The sequence below is a fragment of the Piliocolobus tephrosceles genome, chromosome 12 (assembly GCF_002776525.5).
Source record: "Piliocolobus tephrosceles isolate RC106 chromosome 12, ASM277652v3, whole genome shotgun sequence".
Taxonomy (NCBI): Eukaryota; Metazoa; Chordata; class Mammalia; order Primates; family Cercopithecidae; genus Piliocolobus; species Piliocolobus tephrosceles.
The window spans coordinates 75,782,341-75,807,743 of NC_045445.1; the positions used below are offsets into that span (position 1 = coordinate 75,782,341).

The following is a 25,403-nucleotide window of genomic DNA, read 5'->3' on the forward strand; positions in this document are numbered from 1 at the left end:
TGTTCTACAAAAAGTAGACCAAGAAAGAGGGAAAAGGGGGAATCCAGAAAACAGGAGTCTAACACAGGAGGTAAAAGGAATCCCCAAGAAGGTTATATGAAATCCCAGAGCAATAGTTAGCTGTACAGCTTACTTAGAGGGCATCAAGTACAAATTGGAAAAGGAGCACCAAGGACTCCTGCAGGGATAACTCTAACAAGGATTATTCAATATGTTTTAATATATTGAGACACACTTCTGGAAGATTTGGGAATGAATCACTGATGGGTATACACAGAAAAAGAAAATTTTTTTAAACACTGTTAACGCCAAAGACAATAAAAGTTACATAAGTAAATTCAATCGTGCATACTACATAGCTCAGCTGTGAGTATTAGGTATGAAGACTTTTGATCTAATCTATAATTGTGACAAAACTATACTGAGAATGAAGAAGTAGAAATATATGTGAAATAGAGCCTTCCTCCATGGTATGAAAGATAGATTTCTTTAAAAAATAAAAAAAAAGAAGTGAACAATATAAGCATATTACTTAGAAACATGGACGTATATACCTGAAAAACTCAAGAGTTGAAAGTGGTCACCTCTGTGGAGTGGGAATCTTGAATGGGAGGAATGGGCTGGGGCTTTTTTGTTACAAGCCTTGACTTTTTAAATTATGATCATGTGTAACTGATAAACATAAAAGTTGATAAACATAAAAGTTAGAATAAAAGCACTAGCACAATGTCTGCCATAAAGTAGGACCTTGATAAAGAAAAGACATTTATCTAATTGTCCCATCTCTCCACTGCTGCTGCCCCACTTCTCGCATTCAGCAATGCGTTCCTCAAGTTTCTATTCTCACCCTTCCTAACAAAGTATGACAGGAAAAAAAAAAAAATCACGGTTTCAGTGGACACTTTTATTGTTTATTTAATGGATCATCAATTTTGTCTCCCTACCTACAAATGGAATTTCATCTTGTTTCCATGCTGAGTAGTGAAACAGTGACAAAGCTAATCATAATAGCCTACATCAAAAGAGAACTAAGCTAACACAGCTCACTTGTTTTAACAGGCAAAATATAAATATATGCACTCTAGAATGCACAATGTTTAGTCACTAAGAAATTCAAATGGGATCTTGAAGAATGTAGGTAAATCCAGGGTGCAGTAAAGATGAGCTGAGATGCTGTGCAACTGTTTAAGGGTTCCTGGCACTGCATCTCTTGGCCACTAGCTGAACCTTGACATGGAAGGTTTTAGCTAATGCCAAGTGGAGTTGCAGAAAATGCTAAGTTGACTTAGGGGCTGTGCACAGGAACTAAAAGGCAGGAAAGTACTAAATATTGCTGAGAGCATCCACCCCAGGAAGGACTTTACCTGTTTTTGAGAGAGCACACATACAGACAGCATTACTATAGTGCCCAGTAAGCCAGATCTCCCCCCACTTTATCTTCCCAATAACATGCCAGCTCTTTTTAGGATATATGGCCAGGAGTTGGCCAACTTTTACACTTTGGATTCCAGGTCTACTAGACCATAACTCTCAGAACAAGTTTCTATCTGTCCCTCCCCGCCTCAGCGGATGCCAGAAGCTTTATCTGAAGTTCCTCTGTACTGCCCAGCTAGTAATGACTGCTAATGAAAACACTACTTACTAACTTTCTCCACTCCATTCTACCCACCTCTCACTACACAGTCCCGCCCTTCTCCCAAATAAGTCAAAAAACAGAAGAACCTCACCTTCCAGGAGCTCCAAACTGGCACCACCCCCAGTGCTCACATGGCTGACTTTATCCTCCGTGTTCCATTTGGCACAGCAAGTGGCAGTGTCGCCACCACCTGTTGAATGAAAGCCAGGTAAAAAGGGAAGAGAGAGAAAAGAAAAGAAAAGAAAAGAAAAGAAAAGAAAAGAAAAGAAAAGAAAAGAAAAGAAAAGAAAAGAAAAGAAAAGAAAAGAAAAGAAAAGAAAAGAAAAGAAAAGAAAAGAAAAGAGAAAAGAAAAGAAAACAGATTGGCACCAAAACTGTAAGACAGTGTGCTCTCCAATCCAAAAGGTAGCTGATAAACCCCAACTCTATCTTACCAAGAGGCTCGTCTGTAAATTATCTACCTGTTTAGTTCTTAAGATTTACCCAGAATAAAGAGACACAGAAGTAGTTCTCCACTCCACCTTCCTCTGATCAGAATTCTGCCAGCTTATACTGGTAGTAGCTTTGTATAGTACCACTTACCTATGATGGTGATGCAGCCCCTAGAAGTGGCTTTCACCACCTCATCCATGAGGGCTTTGGTTCCCCGGGCAAAAGCTTCCCATTCAAATACCCCCACAGGACCATTCCACACAATCTGCTTAGCCCGAGTGACAGCCTCAGCATACTTCTTGCTGCTTTCAGGACCACAGTCCAAGCCCTGACGGGTAGAGGTGAGAGAAGATGAGCTATCAAGAAAAGCTACTTAAACACTACCTCCACCAAGAACAGAACTCAGGGCTGTACATCAAAGTTTCTTCTAGAACCAAATGGTACTCTTCAGTCTTTAAAATTATAAACCTGTTCATGCCTTTTGTACTCAAAAATTCTGCTGTATGGAAGATCAAGACTAAAAGAAAACCTCAAAAGTTATTTAATAAAAACATTCTTAGCCACACTATTTATGTTAGTGAAGACTAGATCAATGGTTCTCAACCAGGGTCAGTTCTGCCCCTTCACAATAGATAGGCATGTGGCAATGTCTAGAGAGAGTGTTGTTGTTGCAACTTGGGAGGGTGCTACTGGCATCTAGTGGCCAAGGATGCTTTCAACAACCTTACAATTCAACAGTCCCCCACAAAAAAACAGATGTCAATAGTGTTGAGAATGACAGTGAACTAGATCAGTAGTACTCAAACTTTGCCACGCATGAGAATCACCAGGAGAGCTTATTCAAACACAGACTGTTGGGCCCCACCCCCAGTTCCTGATTCAGTAGGTCTGGGGTGGGGCCCAAGAACTTGCATTTTTAACAAGTTCCAAAAATGATACTGATACTGCTGGTCTTAGGAACGCACTTTGAGAAACATTGAACTAAATAATACATGAATGCCTGACAAAAGAAAAATAAGCAAACTAGCATGGTAAAAACATGATACAATTTTACACAGCAATCAAAATGATATTTGGAGCACCCTAAAATCAACTATATTAGTCTTTAATATACACTTACATTTCTCCCTGATTATAATCAGTATACTTATTAATTTTTTCATATGAGAAAGTTTTCTTATATAGCTTTCTAGATAGCAACATAATCCAAAACAACCCAAACCTTGAAAGTACATGACACTATCTCCAGCACATAGTAAGTACTTAATACACATTAAACAGATGAAGAAAAAACAGATAAAACTAAAAATGGGCCGGGCACAGTGGCTCACGCCTGTAATCCCAGCACTTTGGGAGGCTGAAGCGGGTGGATCATGAGGTCAAGAGATCAAGATCATCCTGACCAACATGGTGGAACCCCATCTCTACGAAAAATACAAAAATTAGCTGGGCATGGTGGTGCACACCTGTAGTCCCAGCTACTGGGGAGGGTGAGGAAGGAGAATTGCTTGAACCTGGGAGGCAGAGGTTGCAGTGAGCTGAGATTGTGCCACTGCACTCCAGCCTGGTGACACAGTGAGACTCCGTCTCAAAAAAAAAAAAAAAAGGTTTTGCAACACATTACTGAAGGCCAGTAATCCAATAGCACTGCTTTTCTCCCACGGATTCTTCCATAATGAGGGACTCAATGCAACATTCGGAGCCCTTTCTGGCAGAGATCTCCTATAGAGATTGATAGAGATTGTTTTAAAATGCTTGTTGATTGGCTGAATCAATGAATGATTGATACCACAAAGTTTCTGTTCACTCACACTACCAACCCACTCAAGTGACTCACCATCCAGCCAGCAGGTATGCCAGAAGCCACAGTGGCTTGGCCAGTCTTGGCATTCTCATCAAACTTGTCAGCAGTGACAAAGTCAACAGGCAAGGTAATCTTCACACCATTCTTCTCAGCTTTGGACATTAGGTCTTTGACAATCTTGGCTCCCTCTTCATCAAACAGAGAAGTGCCAATCTACACAGGGGAGCCAAAATGATGGAGGTCAGCATCTATACTAAGAACAAGACTGCCTCACAAAGCGAACAGGAACCAGACACAATACAGTATAAAGGAACAATGCAAAGACAAAAGACTTGCCAAAATAAATAAAAATGGGAGTTTTCAGGGCTTATGTTAAAAGACTGTTTTCTTTTTACATTTATACAACCTGCTATTATCATGGAGAGCTATTTCACATCCACTTGGCATTGGTTTCCTACCTCCATGTTGTTGAGCACCTTAAGGAAGGTAAAAGCCATTCCGCCACCAATAATCATCTCGTTGACTTTGTCCAGCATATTATTGATCAACTGGATCTTGTCTGCAACTTTAGCTCTAGAAGAGAAAGCAAGAATCATCACTTAAAGAACAATGGACTAGAGAAGTGATATTACATAGAACCTGAGTTTCTATTTCAAGGCACAGGAACAAAGAAAGTCTCAAAGTGACAAAAGTACTGCCTAACTTTGCTCTATGTTTCTCCAACCCAAAAACTCAATCCATTTCTAAGAAATCCTTTTAAGGTATGGCTCCAGACATCAGTACATCTTTTTAAAAATTCCTCACCCCACTTACCATCAGTACATTTTTTTTTTTAATTCCACCTAGAAGCTGATGGACAACAGATTTAAATCCATATTCTTTGTTTAAGTAGGGCTGAGAAGACCTACTCTTATCTAAGGAAACTATGGGTTCCAAATCTATTTTGCACACTCCCCAACACACACACACACAATTCAGAGCATCAAGGTTGCTAATTGTGTCTAAGCACGATTGCTAACTGTGGGATCCTAGAGACACTCAGAATTATCCTAACCTTAGAGCAGGGATCAGACTGTATACTAAATAAATATATACTGAACAAAAATAGATATTCCTGAAGTCATACCCTATACTCAGTTGCTGGGACATTTTTTTTCTCTGTCTTTTCAACACAAAGTCTCACTCTGTTGCCGAGGCTAGAGTGCACTGGTACAATCATAGCTCACTGTAACCTGGAACTCCTAGGCTCAAGCAATCCTCTTGTCTCAGCCTCTCAAGTAGCTGTGACTACAGGCATACAACACTACCCCTGGATAATTTTTCTTTTTAAATTTTTTTGTAGAGACAAGATCTCACTATGTTGCCCAGGCTAGTCTCAAACTCCTGAGCTCAAGTGATCCTCCTATATTGGCCTTCCAAAGCACTAGGGTTACATGCCTAAGCCACCATGCCCAGCCGGGATATTTTCATTATGGCATTTATTTTTGTTGGATCACCCAATTCAACACATTTACGGGGCACCTACTCTGTGCCAAGCACTATTCTAGGTCTTTGAGAAACATCAGAGGGCAAAGGCAACAGAAAGACCTACCCTTTGGGAGTTTATTTTCTAGTAGATGGAAATAAGATAAACACACATTTATCTTTCATCTCCCTATGAGACAAAAAAGACCCAAACTAAAGAGAAACAAAGTAATAGCTTGCCTTCCATAAATATTCCCATATAACTAAATCCCACTTACATGGACAAATCACCTTGCGTCTGTTTCTTTCTTCATTCAATAAACAAGATAATACCTATCCGGTGAGAGACCCTATGCTAGGATTTGTGAAAAGAAGGTATGAAACAACAGTGATGTGGGTGAACGGATGGCAAGAAACTATTTACTATTTATTTCAGTTGTAAAGATTGGTTGCCACCAAGGATAAAGATAGTTTTAAATACACACACACACACACGGAAGAAAGCAGTTAGAAAGGAGTTCAATTTCTTCTAAAGAATAGCTTACAGCTCGAATGCCTGTTTCTTCAACAAATCAACAAAATGAAAATAATAACTAGGGGATTATTACAAGAGATACCTAACAGCCAAAGGCAATGCATGGACTTCATTTGAATCCTTATTCAAACAAACCAACTGTAAAAAGACACTTCTGAGATGATCAAGAACATCTGAATACAGACTGGGTATTAGATGATAGTAACAAAACTGCTAAATTTGTTAGGTATAATATGGTGATTATTTAAAAGAAATCTGCTTATCAGTTACCAGATGTATACAGGAGTATTATAGGTTGAGGATCCCTATTCCAAAAATCTGAAATCCTCCAAGATCAAAACTGTCTGAGCTCAAAGGAAATATCATTGGAACATTTCAGATTTCATATTTTCAGATTAGGATCCTCAACTAGTAAGTACCATGCCTTCCAAAATCCAAAAATAAATCTGAAATCCAAAACACTTATGGTCCCAAGCATTTCGGATAAGAGATACTCAAACCTACGTAAGTGAAAGTATATGATGTCTAAGGCTAACTTAAAAACATTACAGGCACAAGCTCACACCTGTAATCTCAACACTTTGGGAGACCAAGGCAGTCAGATCGCCTGAGCCCAGGAGTTCAAGACCAGCCTGGGCCAACATAGTGAGACCCTGTCTCTACAAAAAAAATTCAAAAACTAGCCAGGCATGGTGATGCATGCCTGTAGTCCCAGCTACTCGGGAGGCTGAGGTGGGAGGATCGCTTGAGTCCAGAAGGTCAAAGCTGCAGTGAGCTGTGATCATGCCACTGCACTTCAGCCTGGGCAGCAGAAAAAAAAAAAATAGATAGATAGATAGATAGATAGATACACACACACACATTTATTTCACTTATATTCACTTTGTCAGGAATATATACATATGTGTGTGTGTGTGTGTATATATGTGTGTATACATTCCTGACAAAACAGTTAGGACATAAAAGAAACAAGATTAGCAAAAATGTCAATTAATTGTTGAAACAGGGTAATGGGTACCTGGGAGTTTACTATACTATTCTCTCAACTTCTGTACATATGAGTGTTCATTACAATAAAGCTTGTTTAATAAAAAATAAAAGTTTTCCCAAAAACTGTTAATGGCCTAGGGAAACTACACTGCAAGAAAGGTGGCAAAAAAATCTCACATCCACTTCCCCATAACAGCTATTTCAGTCTGAACCTAAAAACCTAACCATAAGGTGGCAATAGGTGGCACTCACTCCCATATTCCAGGTCTACAGAAAGTTGGAGAACAAAGCCCAGGAATATATATCTTTTTCCAAGAACAAGACACAACAACCTGTATCTACCTGAGTTATTTTTAAGACTCTGAAACTGGGCTCATAAAGCCTAGAGAGCAACTGTATTAGCCCATTTTCACAATGCTATAAAGAACTACCTGAGACTTGGTAAGTTATAAAGAAAGGTTTAATTGACTCACAGTTCCCCATGGCTGGAGAGGCCTCAGGAAATTTACTATCATGGCCGAAGGCAAAGGGGAAGCAAGTCATCTTACATGGTGGCAAAAGAGAGGCAAGCGAGGGGGGAACTGCCAAACACTTTTAAACCATCAAATCTAGTGAGAACTCACTATCACAAGAACAGTAATGGGGGGAACCGCCCCCATGATCCAATGGGGATTATACAACACATGGGGATTATAATTCGAGATGAGATTTGGCTGGAGACACAGAGCCAAACAGTATAAGCAACTATACTACCCGAAATTGACACCCAACTCCAGAGTCAATTTTCATCAGGAAAGAGTATGTTCACTCCCCTGGGGGAAAAAACTCTGCTCATAGAAGGGTAATGGGCCTCCAGCCATAAAGAGGCTGCTACCTAGATCACCACACCAAGTCACAGAAAGTTGTCTTATCCAAGCAGTGCTGGCTCTCTATCCCTGCTTTATCACCTAAAATTTATCCTCCTCTCAACCCTCAATTCTGAAATTTCTATTTTTAACTAAGCCATTAGAAAATCATTATCTACTTGCTGCCTTACCCTATAGGAGAAAAAATAAAATAGGTATGTAATCTGGAGAAATTAGGTCTAAATTATATATTAAACACATATGAAGAGGTTTTCATAGTTATACACTGCCAGGTTGTATGTATGTAAAAGGCTCACGCACTTCAAAATTGCTAGATGAGCACCTATGGTGGATCTTTCCCATTCTTCCCTGCAGAGCCATCTTCTATCCTTCTCTACCCTGTTGTGTCACAGGAGGCGGACCTGCATGGACTATATCAAGGAGCTTTCTTGCCCTCTGGTTTCCATTTGGGTTTCAGCCAAATTGAGGGTAGGAGGGAGCGCAGCAGCAGGAGACTGAAAGATTAGAATATTTATTGCCCTCGCTCCCCCTCACTACCAGATCTTGTGTCCTCTGACCAAAGGCTACAGTTCCCATCAGATAGCTCTCTCCACACCAACTGTCCTCTCTGAATTCTGATAACCATTTCCCTCCCTTTGTCCCTTCAGGCCTAGAGATGGTGATGCCTGTTGCTAGCCCCAAATTACTGTACTGTCCCTTTGCGGTTTCCTGAACCCTACCCACACCTCTGTATTTTATGTATTTATTTATTCATTCATTGATTCATTCACTCATTTTGAAACAGGGTCTTGCTCTGTCACCCAGGCTGGAGTGCAGTGGTGTGATCACAGTGCACTGCAGCCTCTACCTCCCAGGCTCAAGTGATCCTCCCACTTCAGCCTCTCTGGTAGCTGGGACCACAGGTACATACCACCACCGCCCAGCTAATTTTTTTGTAGACATGGGGTCTCACTTTGTTGCCTGGGCCCGTCTCAAACTCCTGGGCTCAAGCGATCTTCCTGCCTGGGCCCTCTCAAAGTGCTAGGATTACAGGTGTGAGCCACCATGCCCAGCCTATAGTTCCTTTATTAAATTCTCCTCAGTTACCCAGTGTGACTGAGCTGTATGACAATAAACCACCCAAGTTATGGCCTACTACCAGGCAAACAATACTTAAAGCATGATCTTAAAGAGTTCTTCATACCCGCCCAGGATGGCCAGGAAAGGTCGCTCTGGGCTCTCCAAGGCCTTGGCAAAGTAGTTCAGCTCCTTCTTCATTAAAAATCCACCAGCCTTCTGTGGCAGATTGACTCCTACCATGGAGCTAGAAAAGATCAAAGACATTCAAATTCTAGTCAATCCCTATCATTCCTCCTAGTCCTAGAGGCCAGCTCCTTATCACTAAAATAGTTCTACTTTTGGACTGCAAGAAATCATGGTTTTCATCCCTACATTGCAACAAAAAACACTTAGGTACAAGATAAGATTTTTAACTAATAATGCAAGGTCAAGGGGAAAGAGTAAAAAGTAATGAACTTAGGTAGAATTTAAGATACCCAATTAACACTCTTCAGCAGGCCAAAGGGCAATTCACAGATAAGTAATTGGCCGGTTGATGATAGCAGAAGAGGATTCCTCAATTTTCTTCCTACTGACAGCATGAGAGTCTGCTCTTATAACGTTCATAAAAGGATAACTCTGTACAAAGTATCTAAGGTAAGAAAGAGCAACCTCTTCCTGAAACTCCACAAAAGGCTCTACAGTCACCAACATTTTTTTACTTTTATTTGCTCTTTGGATGAGAGCTACTCAACAAGAGCCACAGTGACAGTTTCAACTAGAGAAGCTGAAAGGATTACAGTATAATACAGGACTCTCCAAAAGCAACCCAGAGCTTGGGCTACTCAAGTAAACAGGAATGCTGTTCTTAGTGTGGTAGTCAACAAGGTTCTTGGCACCTGTGGGCTCTGTGAGCAGTGCCAAAAGCATCATTGACGTAGACATCCCCTAGCTTGGAAAGTGAAGCTCGGAAAGCTTCTATTTTGGCTGGTTCGGCTTTAACCTATAGAGAAAAACAAAAACAGAAAATGTGATAGCTCCAAAGACAACTATAAAAGCATTTCATATACCAAGAGTCCTCTTAAACATCTCTAAAGACCCTGAGTAGGTGGGACAGTGATTTTTTTACAACCGGCAGTAGGATGTGTTCTTTCTTCCAAATATTCCAGGTACTTTGGTCATTTCTACATGTTTCTACCCTCCCTTAACTTCCCTCAAATTGCAAACCTAGTATTCCTGAACAATGGCTTAACCTCTAATCACATGAAGTTAACAACATCCCACTAGCCTCTTCCCAGCCTTCAGCTCAAGGTTCTGATTATCCTTCCCTCTCCTTGACTTCGTTTCTCATTTTAAACATTCTCCTTGTGATAGTATCATACTTGACTCAAGCTGCTGGCTACCAAGGCCTTTCTGTGAAGTGAAAGGGGCTCTCACACATATTCCTTATAAAAGCAACAAGGGCAAGCTGGGACAGAGAAGGCAGATGGAAACATGACAACAGAAAAGACTTCAGAAACACTTTACATTGACAAAGAGGTATTTTATGGCCTTCTCTGGAAGCTAGGCATCTGAGAACACAAGAAATATACTTCTACAAAAAGAGAGAGGAAGAAAATGTAGAAGTTAAACATAGAGCTTTGAAATGTCAGCTTGCCATCAAAGGATACCCCAAAGGGGACAGAAAGCAAGATGGGAGGATAAGCAAAACAGAGAGTCTCTGGCAGGAGATTAAGCAAAGATGCACAGGAAGCAAGCCAGATGAAAGGAGACATGACACAGAAGAGTACACAGCACAAAGCGGATGTTCATTTTAGTCACTGCCCACTCCTATGCTCCTATGTATCAAGGAGGTGAAGGGGACTGCCACAAAAAATGGGGCTTTTCCCTAAAGACCCAAAGAACTGCTGAGGCACTAATGCTAAAATTGAAGACTGTGGCACTCCCATAACCTCTCTAGAATAGAATAACATCTGCCACTAGTGATTGGAAGATGACACATGTAGTAATTATAACAATGCTCAAATGTAAGGAGACCTGAGTTCTATATTCAGCTCTGACACTAATTCATTGTGTAACCTTTGGTAAGTTGCTATCTCTGAAATTTTCCCTTCTGTCAAAAAGGCATAATAACCCCTCCATTTAAGAACTATTTAAGGAGGCCAGGGGCAGTAGCTCACACCTATAATCCCAACACTTTGGGAGGCCAACATGGGAGGATCACTTAAGCTCAGGAGTTCGAGATGAGCCTGGGCAACATAGCAAGACCCCGTCTCTACCAGAAAAAAAAAAAGTAAAAGTCAGTTGGGCATGGTGGTATGTGCCTGTAGTCCTAGCTTCTCACGAGGATGAGGCAGGAGGATCACTTCAGCCCACAAGTTTGAGGCTGCAATGAGTTAGGATCATGCCACTGCACTCCACCATGGGCAACAGAACAAGACCCTGTCTCTTTAAAAAGATATTTAAGGAAAAACGGGGTAAACTGAAAGCTCTTCATGAACAAAGGTGCCATGGAAATAAACAATATCAATCAGAACTCATTTCTCATTTACTGATCTGCAAATAACTAGAAGAAAGAGAAGGCCCTTAAAAGATCAATGTGGGCACTTTGGATAAAGGGAAAATGTTTATGTCCTCATGTCCTCACTTTGTTTTTGTGGTTTTTTTTGAGACAGAGTCTTGCTCTGTTGCCCAGGCTGGAATGCAGTGGCGCAAACTCGGCTCACTGCAACCTCCACCTCCTCGGTTCAAGCAATTCTCCTGCCTCAGCCTCCCGAGTAGCTGGGATTACAGGCAATTGCCACCATGCCCAACTTTTTTGTATTTTTAGTAGAAACGGAGCTTCAGCATGTTGGCCAGGCTGGTCTCGAACTCCTGACCTCATGATCCAGCCTCCCAAAGTGCTGGAATTACAGGTGTGAGGCACCGTGCCCAGCCTCACTTTGTTTTTTTAATCCATTTTGAACTTGGGACTGACTCCTGAAATTTCAGGTATTAAAAGCCATTGGATAGTGAATGTCAAGTCAATTAACTAAAAGTCATAGACTAGCACAGTCAGCTCATCATTTCCTAAATAAAAAGTTTTGCTTCAATTTGCCCGTTGCCTCCTGCCACTTCTAAGCCCTAGAGTTCATGCATCATGAATTCCAGTTTAAAAGGACACCAAATTTTAGGTCAGCATTTGACTCCTAATACTGTAGCAAGACCATGCCAAAAGCAGGATAAGGCAAGACCAGCACCTTTGGTGCTAAAAACAGAAACTGCTTGAAAGCAGGCACTCCCAATGACCTTAAGAAATGTGAGAAGCCAAAGGAGACTGAGATACTAGACTCGGAGCATCTTGTTCTCTGAGACACTAAAGACCAGAATAGTGGAAAGTACTAAAAAATGCCTTCAGCTTCCTTTCTAGCCAATGGGCAAATTCAAAGTCATCTGCAAAGAGACAGTTTTATCATTGAATATTTGAATTCCGGTTGTCAGTTCACAATAATCTGTTTGGTGAGTTATCTAGGCTGCTTTGCACAACATCGGCAGAGATGAGTAGTTCCAACAGAGACTATATGCAGACGGAAGTGACTGCACAACACAGAAAGCCTAAAATATTAACTATCTGGCCATTTACAGAAAAAGTTTGCTGATTGAATGGGCTGAGCTCTAAAGCCCACCAACAGCACCACTGCCTCTAACTTTAATCATATGACTGCCTTTCAGAAACTAAAGTTTTTTTTTTTTTGAGGCTTAGTTTCTTTATGAAATAAGGTGATACCTGTACCTCTTTATCTTAAAGAGAGATTTAAAGGAACATGCTTTATATGTCTTAAGAAAATGCCTTAAATCCAAGGTGACATCATCATGACCATCATATTCACTTTCGAATACTCTTCCACGACAAAGGTGTTCACATACTTTTCAAACATATTTAAACATCACATGAACATGAAGGAGGGCTTCTGGGACGCTGGTAATATTCTATCCCTTGACCTAGGTGGTGGTTACACAAGTGTGTTTACTTTGAGATAATCCATCAAGCTGTGTATTGTATACTTCAATAAAAGGTGTCTAAGGAAAACTAAATGAGCTTTCTCTATTCTTCAACCAGTCTCTTACAGACTCAGGCCCTCATCCCCAATAATGTCAAAATCACAGGTCCTACCTTGTTCCCAGAAGCATCTTTTCCCTTCCCTTCTTCCTCCACATGAAAGCGGAGGTTCTCCAGCAGGATGACAGACCCAGCAGCTGGGTTGGCACAGGCTTTCTCCACTTCTGGGCCTACACAGTCCTTTAAGAACAGAACATCCCTGAGGAGAGGAAGAGATGAAAACACTTGAGCAGTCTGAAAGTTAAGAACCAGTAACAACATGCTTGACAACCTCCCCCACCACAAAGTCTACCAGCACCAGAGCCTGGCACTTACTTGCCCAGCAGAGACTTGAGTTCTACAGCAACTGGCTCTAAGGAGTACTTGTCAGGCATAGGGACACCATCAGGCCGGCCTAGGTGGCTCATAAGGACTACCGACTTGGCTCCATTGTCCAAGCAGAATTTGATGCTTGGGACAGCAGCCTTAATCCTGCAACCAAAAAGAGACAACAAACAGAAGGAAGTTAGTCCTAGAAATTAGTGGGAACTACTTTATTGACAATCTCATAAAGCATAAAGTTCCTTTTCTTCTCTAAGTTCCTTCAAATCTACTTATCAGTAATTCAGTGGTGGTCCTTAGGGGAAGAAGTTAAATACAATGCCAACCCTCCACCTAGGATTGTACAATCTCATTATGTATCTGCCCCTTTCACAGAAAAGAGTTAACACAGCAGGCCTGAGGCTGCTATCTACAGAAGGACCTGTTTGCAAGACTGGATCCTGGCTGGTATCTTGGGAACTTGGCTTTCAAAGTTAACTGACAAGTGACAAGACCAACAAGGGCTATTCGCTCTTCCTAGACTGTCTATACAAACATGGTGATTTATGCTGAACACCTGCCCCACTCTAGAAGTCTAGAATTTTTTTTTTTTTTTTTTTTTTTTTTTTTTTTTGACAGGGTCTTACTCTGTCACCCAGCAGGCTGGAGTGGAGAGGCACAATCTCGGCTCACTGCAGCTTCAATGTCCCCGGGGGCTCAGGTGATCTTCCCACCTCAGCCTCCCAAGTCGCTGGAACTACAGGAATGCACCACCATGCCCAGCTAATTTTTGTATTTTTTGTAGGGGTTTTGCCATGTTGTCCAGGCTGGTCTTGAACTCTGGGCTCAAGTTGTCTGCCAGCCTCAGCCTCCCAAACTGCTGGGAATACAGGCATGAGCCACCACACCCAGCCAAAGTTTGGAATTTTGGTAGCTGCTAGGCAGAGGATACCTACGTGACCAGTTCCCAACAAAAATCTTGGGATCTGAGTCTCTAGCAGGCTTCTCCAGGCAGAAACATTGCAGACAATTACTGCATTTTTCACAGCTGAAGAAAAACACTTGATGTGTCCCCTCACGGAAAACTGGAAGCCCATGGATTTCTCTAGACTGCCCCATGGTCTTTTCCTCTTCCTAATCTTGTCATGCATTCTTTCACTGCAATAAACTTTAGCCATGAGAACAACTCTGAATCCTAGTAAATCATCATGAGATATGTGGGTGGTCTTGGGGACCCCTGAACACACTCTTCTTATGTGACTATGGAAAATACATAAAATTCTCAAATCTTGAAACCATCAAAGGAAATCTGGGGAAAAATCAAAAACATGTAGTAACTTTTCTGCACCTATTATATTAATAGATACTAAGTCACTTTTTTATGTAGGAAAAAATAATTGCACTGTACAGAGCTTGGTTTCCATAAAGTATCACATTTATTACATTACAAATTAATCAAAAAATTAACTCCCTTTAGACATTTAAAAGTTTTGTTACAAACCTGCTACTAACTTGCCATTTTGCCAGTTTATAAGAAATTAAAATTGATAAAGAAAAGCATTTATTTATTCACCAAATAGTTAATGCTTCTTTTGTGCCAGGCATCATTCCAGGTTCTGAGAATGAAACGGAAAACTTTTTTAAAAAGTCTATGTTCTCATGGAAGTGAAATTCTAATGGAGAGAGACAATAAACATGTACGTATGTGTGTGTACATGTAATACATCAGATGGTGAGATACAGAAAAAACACACCATTGTTCCTCATTTTTGTCTCCCTACTTTTGAGGACAAAAATAATTGGAGAACAATGGTAGAGGAGATTTTTAGACAGGATGGCCAGGGACAGTCTGATAAGATGACATCTGAGCAAAGAATGGAATGATTAAAGAAGTTATATTTCTAAAATATCTTATGCTATTAATAGTTAACAGATATAAGGGATGTGCTTGGCAAAATGACAGGCTCTATTCTGGGACCAATACCTGAAAATGTTCTGGGTCTATATCTGCACCATCCAATACGACAGTCATTTAGTCTGTGTGTCTGTTGAGTACTAGATATATAACTAGATCAAATTGAGATGTGCTGTAAGTATAAAAACACATGCCAGATCTTGAAGACTTAGTACCAAAAAAGTTAAATGTCCCTTTCATTTAATTAATACAATTTGACTCACATTATATTTCTATTAGATGCCACTGGTCTACATCATTGGAAAGCACCTTGCCAATACAACCCTTCATTTAAAATTTAAAATAGGCCGAGCACAGTAGCTCACGCCTGTAATCCCAGCACTTTGAGAGGCCAAGGTGGGCAGGGCCCAGGAGTTCAAGGCCAGCGTGGGCAACATGGCAAAACCCTGTCTCTACAAAAAAAAAAAAATACAAAAAAGTAGCCAGGTGTGGTGGCCCACGCCTGTGGTCCCAGCTCCCTGGGAGGCTGAGATGGGAGGATCACTTGAGCCCAGGAGGCAGAGACTGTAGTGAGCCAAGATTGTGCCATTGCACTCCAGCCTGGGCAACAGAACAAGGCCCTGTCTCAAAAAAAAAATAATAATAATTAAATAAAAACCTTCTTGATGGTATCAAAATATCTCATGTAACCCATATATATATATATTCTACAAAAATTAAAAATTAAAAAGTAAAGACAAAAATAAATAAAGACCTTTTACAATCTAGTCAAAAGCAAGAGCAGTACTCTCACTTAAAATTTGTTTCTAAATCTTGGATCCAAGACATTGGAGCAGCTAAACTGACTGAAAATGTACTTCTGAAGTCTTTCCTGTTTGTTTTTTAGAAGCAAAAACAAATGAAAATTCTCAAAAATTGACTTTAGCTGAGCCATCTGGAATGAGGGCTTGTAAAACTACACATAACCTTAATAACTACTGGTACTTTTAAAATCCTTCTCTTTCATAGTTCTTCATTTTGCAAGAGTAGCCAAGTAACTTTAAACTTTTATATTCTTTTTATTTTTGTGTGTTTTATAGAGATGGTGCCTCACTATGTTGGCCAGGCTGTTCTCGAACTACTGGCCTCAAGCAATCCTCCTGCCTCGGCCTTCCAAAGTGCTGGGATTACAGGTGTGAGCCACCGCACCCAGCCAACTTTTATATTCTTTAAAAATGAATACCTCTGCCAGGTGTGGTGGCTCACACCTGTGGTCCCAGCACTTTAGGAAGCCAAGACAGGAGGATCACTTGAGTCCAGGAGTTTGAGAACAGCCTAGGCAACACAGTGAGACCCCATCTCTACAAAAACATATTGTTTTAATGTAACCAGGCGTAGTGGCATGCATCTGTTGTCCCAGCTAGTCGGGAAGCTGAGGCCAGAGGATTGCTTGAGCCCAGAAGGTTAAGGCTGCAGTGAACCGTGATCACACCACTACACTCCAGTCTGGGTGACAGAGTGAGACCCTATCTAGGGTCTCAAAAAAAAAAAAATGAACTCCAAATTCTTCCAATTTTCAAAAAACAAGGGGAAGGGAATCACTTTCTTAAATATTTTGCTTACATTTGTATATTCTCATAAATAAGAAAGCAGATCAGATAGTGGGTTGATAGAAAGCCAAAATCGTATGTCTCAAGTTGCTACAGTTCCATAACACAATATGAAAGGAAAAACATTTCATCCTATGTACCCACACATTTAAACCCAGCCCAAGGCTTAGCAGGGACCTTACCTCTGGTTGTTTGTTATCTGGTTGTTCTTCATAGGAACATTGAAGTCGACTCTAAAAAAGAAAGATTCAAGACCATGATCAACTTATTGTTCCATCAAAGATGAGGAGATGCACTTTTAATGAACCAGTTAAATAAGTCGGAAATTCAAATCTCATCTTAAAAATAATCAGTGGCATTAAAAGTTAAAATAGTGGTTAGTCATGGGGAGGATGGAGGGAGTGGTGACTGGGATAGGACACCAGAGGCTTTGGGGTTCTGGTAATGTTCTATCTCTTAACCTCAGTGATCATACAAATGTGCTCATTCTGTGGTAATTCTTTGAAATTGTGATTTGTGCCCTTTTAGGTATATACTCATACTTTTAAAAGAATTTTTAAAAAATAAAACCTAACTTAAATCACAGGAACTAGCCCTGAAGATCTGGGAAGCTAAAGCCAGTTCCATCTAAAAAGATTATCTGTCTGGGTCTGGCACAATAGTATCTGGGTAGCAGCTGGAGGGGTGAGGAATAATAAGGAATGCATCTTAATCCTAATTCCCTTGATACTATTTCTGGTCCTCGTGAAACTAACATGACTGGAGAAAAAAAATTAACTGGAAAAATAAATAAAACACACTAAGAGAAAATCATTCTTTTTTTTTTTGAGACGGAGTCTCGCTCTGTCGCCCGGGCTGGAGTGCAGTGGCCGGATCTCAGCTCACCGCAAGCTCCGCCTCCCGGGTTTACGCCATTCTCCTGCCTCAGCCTCCGGAGTAGCTGGGACTACAGGCGCCCGCCACCTCGCCCGGCTAGTTTTTTAGTATTTTTTAGTAGAGACGGGGTTTCACCGTGTTAGCCAGGATGGTCTCGATCTCCTGACCTCGTGATCCACCCGTCTCGGCCTCCCAAAGTGCTGGGATTACAGGCTTGAGCCACCGCGCCCGGCCTGAGAAAATCATTCTTTTTGGAGAAAGTCTGGGGCCTTAAGACTAGGGGTCCTTCAAGCAATACACACTAACATAAGACAGCCTCTTTCAAAAAGCCTGAGAAGAAAGGGTGGGACATGTGCCCCAGCCCTCCTGACAAACAGGCAAATTAGAAGGGAAGTAATCAAGATGACACAAGATAATAATGCACTGCAGTCTCTCTTACCCAACAGATTACTGTGTTACCATTCTTAAGAACCAATTATTCTGAACTCCTTGGAACCTCAGCCTACTTCAATGTGAATGAAAACAATAATGTATAGTAGCTATTTTTAAGGTCTGTGCCTACCATGATCATTTTTAAGTGATTTTTTTCTCATGGGGATGACAGTATCTACCTCATAGTTATTGAGAGAATTAAGTCAGCCAGCAATTTGTAAAGTGCTTAGAAGTGTACCTGACATACAGTAAGTGCCATAAAAGTGTTAGTTGTTGTTATATGTTTCTCCAACATGTAATTCTGTGATTTGACAAGTACATCAACCACTACTAAAAACAGCTAGCATCACTTGCAAAGGGACTACAGTGAAGTATGACCTAATCAGGAAGACTGCTGCTATCCTTGATTATAAGCCTCCATCTTTTTCATCTGCCTTTTTAAATACCCCTTCCTCTCTAAGGCTAAGGCAATTACAAACTCCTACAGACATACTGAGAAGACCACCAATTTCCTATATCCACTAGGCCTGAACTCCAATCCACCTCACTGAAGAACAGCCTTTCCAAAGGTAGGTTGAAGAAAAATAATTCTATATTAAAACATGTTTTAAAGTCTTCAAAATTAAAGGCAGTAAGCCTCTGATGAAAGAAATACACTCTACTTTGCTTCAGGCCACTTGATTCTCTGTCTTCTTTAAATATCCTGAAGAAAGTGCCTGCCAGCCTTAAAGTACATTCCAAAGAAGAGAGAGTATCCCATTACCATGGGTCATTTTGCCCCATGCAACCTCCCAGAAGGCCTATGCTCAAAAGGACTAATCGCAAAAGGATGGGCACAAGCCACTTCTTGCAGTGCTACTCTCTACCCCCAACCCTTACAGAGAGAAATATCTCTGGGCAGAGACACCTAAGAATCTGTCTCATCTATCCTAGCTGCCATGGTGTCAGCTTACTAATGAATTAGACTTGGTTTATACTCTCTCCTCAATGCCCTCTGGATTACCTCCCCTCATCTCCTACACTCAAACAGCTCTGCTTTTACTTCTCCTCTGAGGACTCCAACACAGAAACTGCTCTTGCCTACAGATTCTACTTGTTCCATTTTACATAAAATATGCACAATTTCCTTTTTTTTTTTTTTTTTTTTTCCGTTTCCTTATTACGCTCCTGAGCTTTACTTCAGGCACAAAGTCAGTTATTACTACATATCCATCAGAACAAAGAATAACTAAAAATAATAGCACCACCAAGTGCTGGTAATGATGCAGAGAAACTCATTATTCACATACTGCTGGTAGAAATGTAAAATGCTGCAGCCACCTTGGAAAACAGTCTGGGGATGATACCTCAAAAGGATGTGGCCCAGCAATTCCACTCCTAGGTGTTTACCCATGAAAAATGACAGCATATGTCCATACCAAGACTTGTATACAAATGTTCACAGCAGCTTTATTTGTAATAGCCCCAAAACAGAAACAACCCTAATACCCTCCAATGATAGTTAAAGAAACTATGATACATCCATATCATGGAATACTACTCAAGAATACACAGGAATGAACTTTTGATACATGTGACAATGTGGATAAATTTTGAGGACATTATGCTAAGTGAAAAAAGTTAATCCCAAAAGGTTATACACCACGTGATTCTAACTGTATAGTATTTTTGAAGTGACAAAATTTTAGAAACAGTGGACAGATCAGTAATTACCAGGAGTTAGGAAACGGGGTGGTTATTATTATAAAGGGTAGCAAGGAGGAGATCTTGGTGGTGATTGAATGAATAGTTCTGTATCTTGATTGTGGTGGTGGTTACACAAATCTATGCATGTAAAAATGGCATAGAACCACACACACTTTATACCAATGCAATTTCCTACTTTTGATATTGTACTATAATTAGGTAAGATGCATTCATTGGGGGAAAATGGGTGAACACAAGACCTCTCTAACTTTGTAACCTCCCATGAATCTTTAATTATTTCAAAATAAAACATTACAAAATATACTGGTTTAGCTGGAATAAGAATATCAAGTCTCGGCCGGGCGCGGTGGCTCAAGCCTGTAATCCCAGCACTTTGGGAGGCCGAGACGGGCGGATCATGAGGTCAGGAGATCGAGACCATCCTGGCTAACCGGTGAAACCCCATCTCTACTAAAAAATACAAAAAAAAAAAAACTAGCCGGGCAAGGTGGCGGGCGCCTGTAGTCCCAGCTACTCGGGAGGCTGAGGCAGGAGAATGGCGTGAACCCGGGAGGCGGAGCTTGCAGTGAGCGGAGATCCGGCCACTGTACTCCAGCCTGGGCGACAGAGCAAGACTCCGTCTCAAAAAAAAAAAAAAAAAGAATATCAAGTCTCTATCCCCTGAAATCTCAGGTACCAAGTCCAGTTCCATTAAAAACTCTCAAAGGAACCATGTCCATCAATGCTTCACTGCCCCACATGGAAAACTGGGATATTTGTGAGTGTCTTAGAGACTTTTTCTCTGCTCTCAATTTTTTCCGGTTTCTCTTCCCACTACATCAAAGCAGTTTCTTTACAAGTTACAACAGGTTAGAGAAAACCAGTGAGGTTTAAAAAAAAAAAGGCAGGAGCAAGCAAAAAGGAAGTGCAAGCAAAGGATGACTGGCAACCTATGAGAGAAAGAAAGGAAATTACCACAAAAATAAGCAGAAGTGTATTCAAAGAGGCTGTAAAGTCAACTGGGGAGTCCTAAAAAACTAAGATGGAACCTGGTAATTAACAAGTCAGAGGTTTCTGGCTACCCCATTTTCCCTCAACAAATCAATTTCCCTTGGCAATCCAAACCAGTGGACCAGAAGAGTCAGCAAATACCAGAGTTCACTTCTGCAGGACAAAGACGACAAATGAGGCAGCCACTACTCAGGAAGCCCCACTCCGGAAACACTGCCAGCAACCACCACGTTGAAACAAAAAAGAATTGAGCTGACACCACATGGCTGCCTAGGCACCTCCAAAAAAGTAGGCCTACAACGAAACTCTCTGTTCACAAGAAATACATTAATAATCAGGGAACGATGTAACTTCCTGTCCTCACCTAAATAAGAAGGTATCCAGATTACAGGAGAAAGGTCTATTACAGGAGAAAGGTCTATTTCAACGTATCCTTGGTCATTGTCTCGAATATCTAGCTGATATTGTCTCGAATATCTAGCTGATCTAGAGGATCCAGCTGATAGCCAAGGAGACCCAAATTCTACTCCCAGCTCTGCCACCAATTTGGTAGTTCAGTAACCCTGAACAGGTCATTTTCCATCGGCAAAACATGACTAGCCAATCATTTCAAGGCTTTGGATTGGTGTGTGCTAAATGAAACTTTATTAGGTCCAGAGGGAGAAAAGTTAAGCAGCTCCTACAATCCCACCCCCAGCTAGCTTCTTCAAGCCAGTTTCCCTACAGAGAGAGGAAATAAAGCCCAAGACTGCAATTATAGGAAGGTTATCCGCAGGATGTCCCACTCCTTGTCTTTTAGTTGGTCCATGCATCTGGAAGAATCAGCCTCGAACACAGGGGAGATGCAAGCAACTAATTAAAACCTAAAAGCTAGTTGCATGCCAATGTCCACCTGTCCTGTTTTTTACAGGGTCTATCCCCTTTTATTAGGATTATATGAGGGCCAGAAAGGGCACTCTTCTAGTACTAACATGGCTGTGATTCCTACTTTGTCCAGATTACAAAGGCCTATGCCATTTGGGGAAATGTGGAAACCAGGTATTTTTCATGGACGTAAAGTATTGGGTTATTCTATCTCCACAGCAGGGCAGAGGTTACCTGCAAAGTAATAATGACCAAAGTGAAATAAGAGAGAAGGGGAGAGCTACACGTACTTTTAGAGTACCCATACACTTCCCTAACTCAAACGTGTCCTCGTATGTTTAAAGTTAGAGTAAAGGGAGATCTCCTACTGACTTATCTGTCTGTTAATATCCAACACAAGCCCTCATTTGAACCTGCCCAAATTGAAAAAGGGGCTAGATTACACCAGCCACATGCCTACCCATCAATCAACCACTTCCCAAAAAGGTCAAGGTTGCAAAATGCTATCAACAGAAACCTTTATGACCCCTCAAAAACACCACTCTTGGATCCTGTTAAGGTATATGAACAGTCAAGTCCATCAGTTACATACCGACTCATCCTCCTGCACCTTGCTCCTGGCATGCACAAATATACCGCACGTGACAAAAAGGATAAAGGTAAAAGCTCCACACTATACCAACAATTCTGGCAGATAAGAAGAGAGAAGCCGTGTTGGCAAGTGACCAGAGATCCACATGCGCAGAGCAAGAGACCCAAAGTGCACAAGGAACCTTCTCCCACTTTTAAAATTCTGATTTTCTAGCCACACGTGGGGATGAGGTTGGAGGCCAGCAAGTATGAGCAGCCACACCCTGCTCTACCATTACCTAGTATGTCACAATCCTGATGCAAATCCTGTGCCCAAGAGTCCAAGGATACCACGCTGCAGGGCAGCAGAGGCCTGTTACATAAGCTCTGCAGGGCCTCCTCCGGTGCGCCCCGCCCTACCCTCCCACCCCAATTCTTTAGTGGTGGGGGACTGGGGGGTCTACTCCTGAACAGTTAAATCAACATCCTCTTGGAAAGATACCCTTTTGTGCAGGGACCTGTGAGATGTGGGCCGTTTCTCATTTGTCTGCGACGATCTAGGAGCGTGGGGGAAGGGAAATTAACAAGATGACCTTTCAAGGTCCCTTCCTTGAAGCCTAGAGATTTGCAGGCTAAGCATTAAGTCTCATCTAGCCGACTGGGAGGTGGAGGCAACGGAACTGCATTTCACCAATAGGAAAAAGGACAAAATGGGTCCCAGCAGCAATCTCAGCCCTTCCTTAGTCAGACCCATCCCCGAAGGGGGTTTCGGCTGCTTTCTGGGCTGCAGAAAATGCGGTTAGAAACCACCAAACCCGTGAGCAGCCTCGCCCTCCAAGCCTAGGACCCGTGGGGCCCAGCCAAAAGCTAAAAGCGACGTAGAGCAGACGAGAAAACAAGTCGGCTCAGGCCAAAGAGGTTTGCGACAGAGCACAGAGGCCACGCGGGCAAACGTGCAGGATTACCTCATAACGACCCGCTTCCCTTTAACATCCAGCTTGTCCAGCGTCAGCTTGTTAGAAAGCGACATTTTGGAAATACAGCTGGGAAGAGAGGTCGGTGATTCGGACAACCAGGGAGCCTGCTGCAGACGTGCGCTCGGGAAACAAGAAGAATGCCGAACACCACGAGGGCAGGAACAGGGGCTGCACTGCCGCGCCACACCCCGCCTTCGGCACCGCCCCTTCCCGGCCGCTGCTCCCGGCGCGCCGTGCTGAGCAGCCGCTATTGGCCACGGCCCATCGCGGTCGGCGCGCTGCCATTGCTCCCTGGCGCTGTCCGTCTGCGAAGGTACTAGTGAGACGTGCGGCTTCCGTTTGTCACGTCCGGCACGCCGCGAACCGCAAGGAACCTTCCCGACTTAGGGGCGGAGCGGGAAGCATCGCCGCGGGGTGGGCCCACAAGTGAAGCGGCGAAGATCCGGGTGACGCTACGAACGGACGTGAAGAATGCGCGAGACCCAAGGTCGGCGACGCTGCGTTTCCCGGAAGCGTGCCCAGAGCAGCCGCAGCCCAGCGTAAGCCCAGGACTGCATTGGAACAGGCTCCACCCCCTAACCCGTGGAATTCGCAGCTGCCCTACCAAGATCAATGCAAATGCCACCTCCTTTTAGAAAATCCTGGTTTCCCAGCTCCCTTCATGGAATTCTGCTACTTAAGGCTTACTTAATAAGAGACCTCTCATAAGTTGGAAAAGGCCCAGGTCCACTCTGGCCCCCACGTTTTTAAAAATAAAAATGCAATGTAATTTTTTTGGTTATGGCATGATGGATGCTAATAGCAAACACATATGGCATTTTTCGTGTATTAACCAAAGCTCACAAAATGCAGAAGTGACTTTCACCCTCATTAGGCAAATGAAGTAGCTGATGCACAGAGAAGTTTAGTGGGCCAGGCGCCCTGGCTCACGCCTTTAATCCCGGCACTTTGGGAGGCCAAGGCTGGCGGATTGCTGGAGCTAGATGGTTCGAGACCATCCTGAGCAACATAGCGAAACCCCATCTCTACTAAAGATACAAAAAAAAAAAAAAAACCCAGCCTGAGCAACATGGCAAAACCCCATCTCTACTAAAATACAAAAATTTAGCTAGACGTGGTGGAGGGCACCTGTAGTCTTGTTACCCGTGGGGGTGTCCAAATTCTTGGCGTCTTGAACTAAGAACTGGACAAAATGCACAAAGCAAGGAAAGAATTAAGCAATAAAAGCAGAGATGTATTGAAAACGAAAGTGTAACTACCCAATGGGTTCACTTTGTCCGCTGCCTAGACAGAGTTGATTTATCAAGACAGGGAAATTGCAATGGCGAAAGAGTAATTCACGCAGAGCCGTTGTGCAGGAGACCAGAGTTTTATTATCATTCAAATCAGTCTCCCTGAGCATTCCGGAATCAGAGTTTTTAAGGATGATTTGGCGGGTATGGGTTGAGAAAGTGGGGAGTGCTAATTGGTCGGGATGAAGATGAAATAACAGGAGGTCGAAGTGAGTTCTTGCAGAAGTGAGTTCTTCCTGGGTGGGATCGTGGAGCTAGTTGAGCCAGATTATCAGTCTGGGTGGTGTCCTCTGCTGCATGAGAATGCAGGGGCTGCAAAACATCTCAAGCACTGATCTTAGGTTTTGCAATGGTGATGTTATTCCCAGGAGCAATTTGGGGAGGTTCAGACTTTTGCAGCCGGAGGCTGCATGGTCCCTAAACCGTAATTTCTAATCTGGTCCCCCCCAAGAAGGGGAAAGGGCTATTATCAATTTTTTCTCAGAGTTTACACTATAAATTCCTTCCCAAGGCTAGTTTGGCCTATACCCAGGAATGAACAAAGACATTTTAGAAGTTAGAAGGAAGATAAGGTAGGTTAGGTCTGATCTCTTTCACTGTCATAATTTCCTCAGTTATGATTTTTGCAAAGGCGGTTTCAAAAGTATACTCTACAGGGCAAGAACAGGCCTGAGCAAGCAGCTCAAGAGGTTGATTACAGAAGTTTCTGGGGTTTAAATACCCTCTAGAGGTTTCCCATTACACCCCATGCAAATGAAGTAGTGGTCCATGATCAGTCTGATTGGTTGCAGAAAGCGACCAATCAGAAGCTGAAGTGAAGTTACACAGTTACACTCCTATACAAATGAAAACTTGGCCTGCCACCAGCCTGGTTGGTTGCAGGAGGGGACCAATCAGAGGTACTTTCAATTTCTCATTCAACTGACTTTTATTCACGGCGCTGGGAAAATATGTATACTGACCGAGGAGATATTCCAGTTAACCAAGTGTAATGATGATATATCACTCAGATTCCCTTTCAGAACTG

General features: G+C 42.2%; 1 protein-coding gene across 1 annotated transcript; it reads right to left on the reverse strand.

Annotated features, from left to right (window-relative positions):
- Window positions 1–883: 883 nt before the first annotated feature.
- PGK1 (phosphoglycerate kinase 1) lies at window positions 884–23,437 on the reverse strand. Its single transcript, XM_023202333.1, has 11 exons — window positions 23,073–23,437; window positions 16,851–16,901; window positions 13,180–13,335; window positions 12,919–13,063; window positions 9,665–9,768; window positions 8,911–9,030; window positions 4,331–4,445; window positions 3,906–4,085; window positions 2,219–2,396; window positions 1,728–1,826; window positions 884–1,364 (listed from the first exon to the last, which is right to left on the reverse strand). Exons 1-11 carry the CDS (start codon window positions 23,135–23,137, stop codon window positions 1,324–1,326), a joined length of 1,254 nt encoding a protein of 417 aa, XP_023058101.1. The 5' UTR covers window positions 23,138–23,437; the 3' UTR covers window positions 884–1,323.
- Between the last annotated feature and the right edge of the window lie 1,966 nt (window positions 23,438–25,403).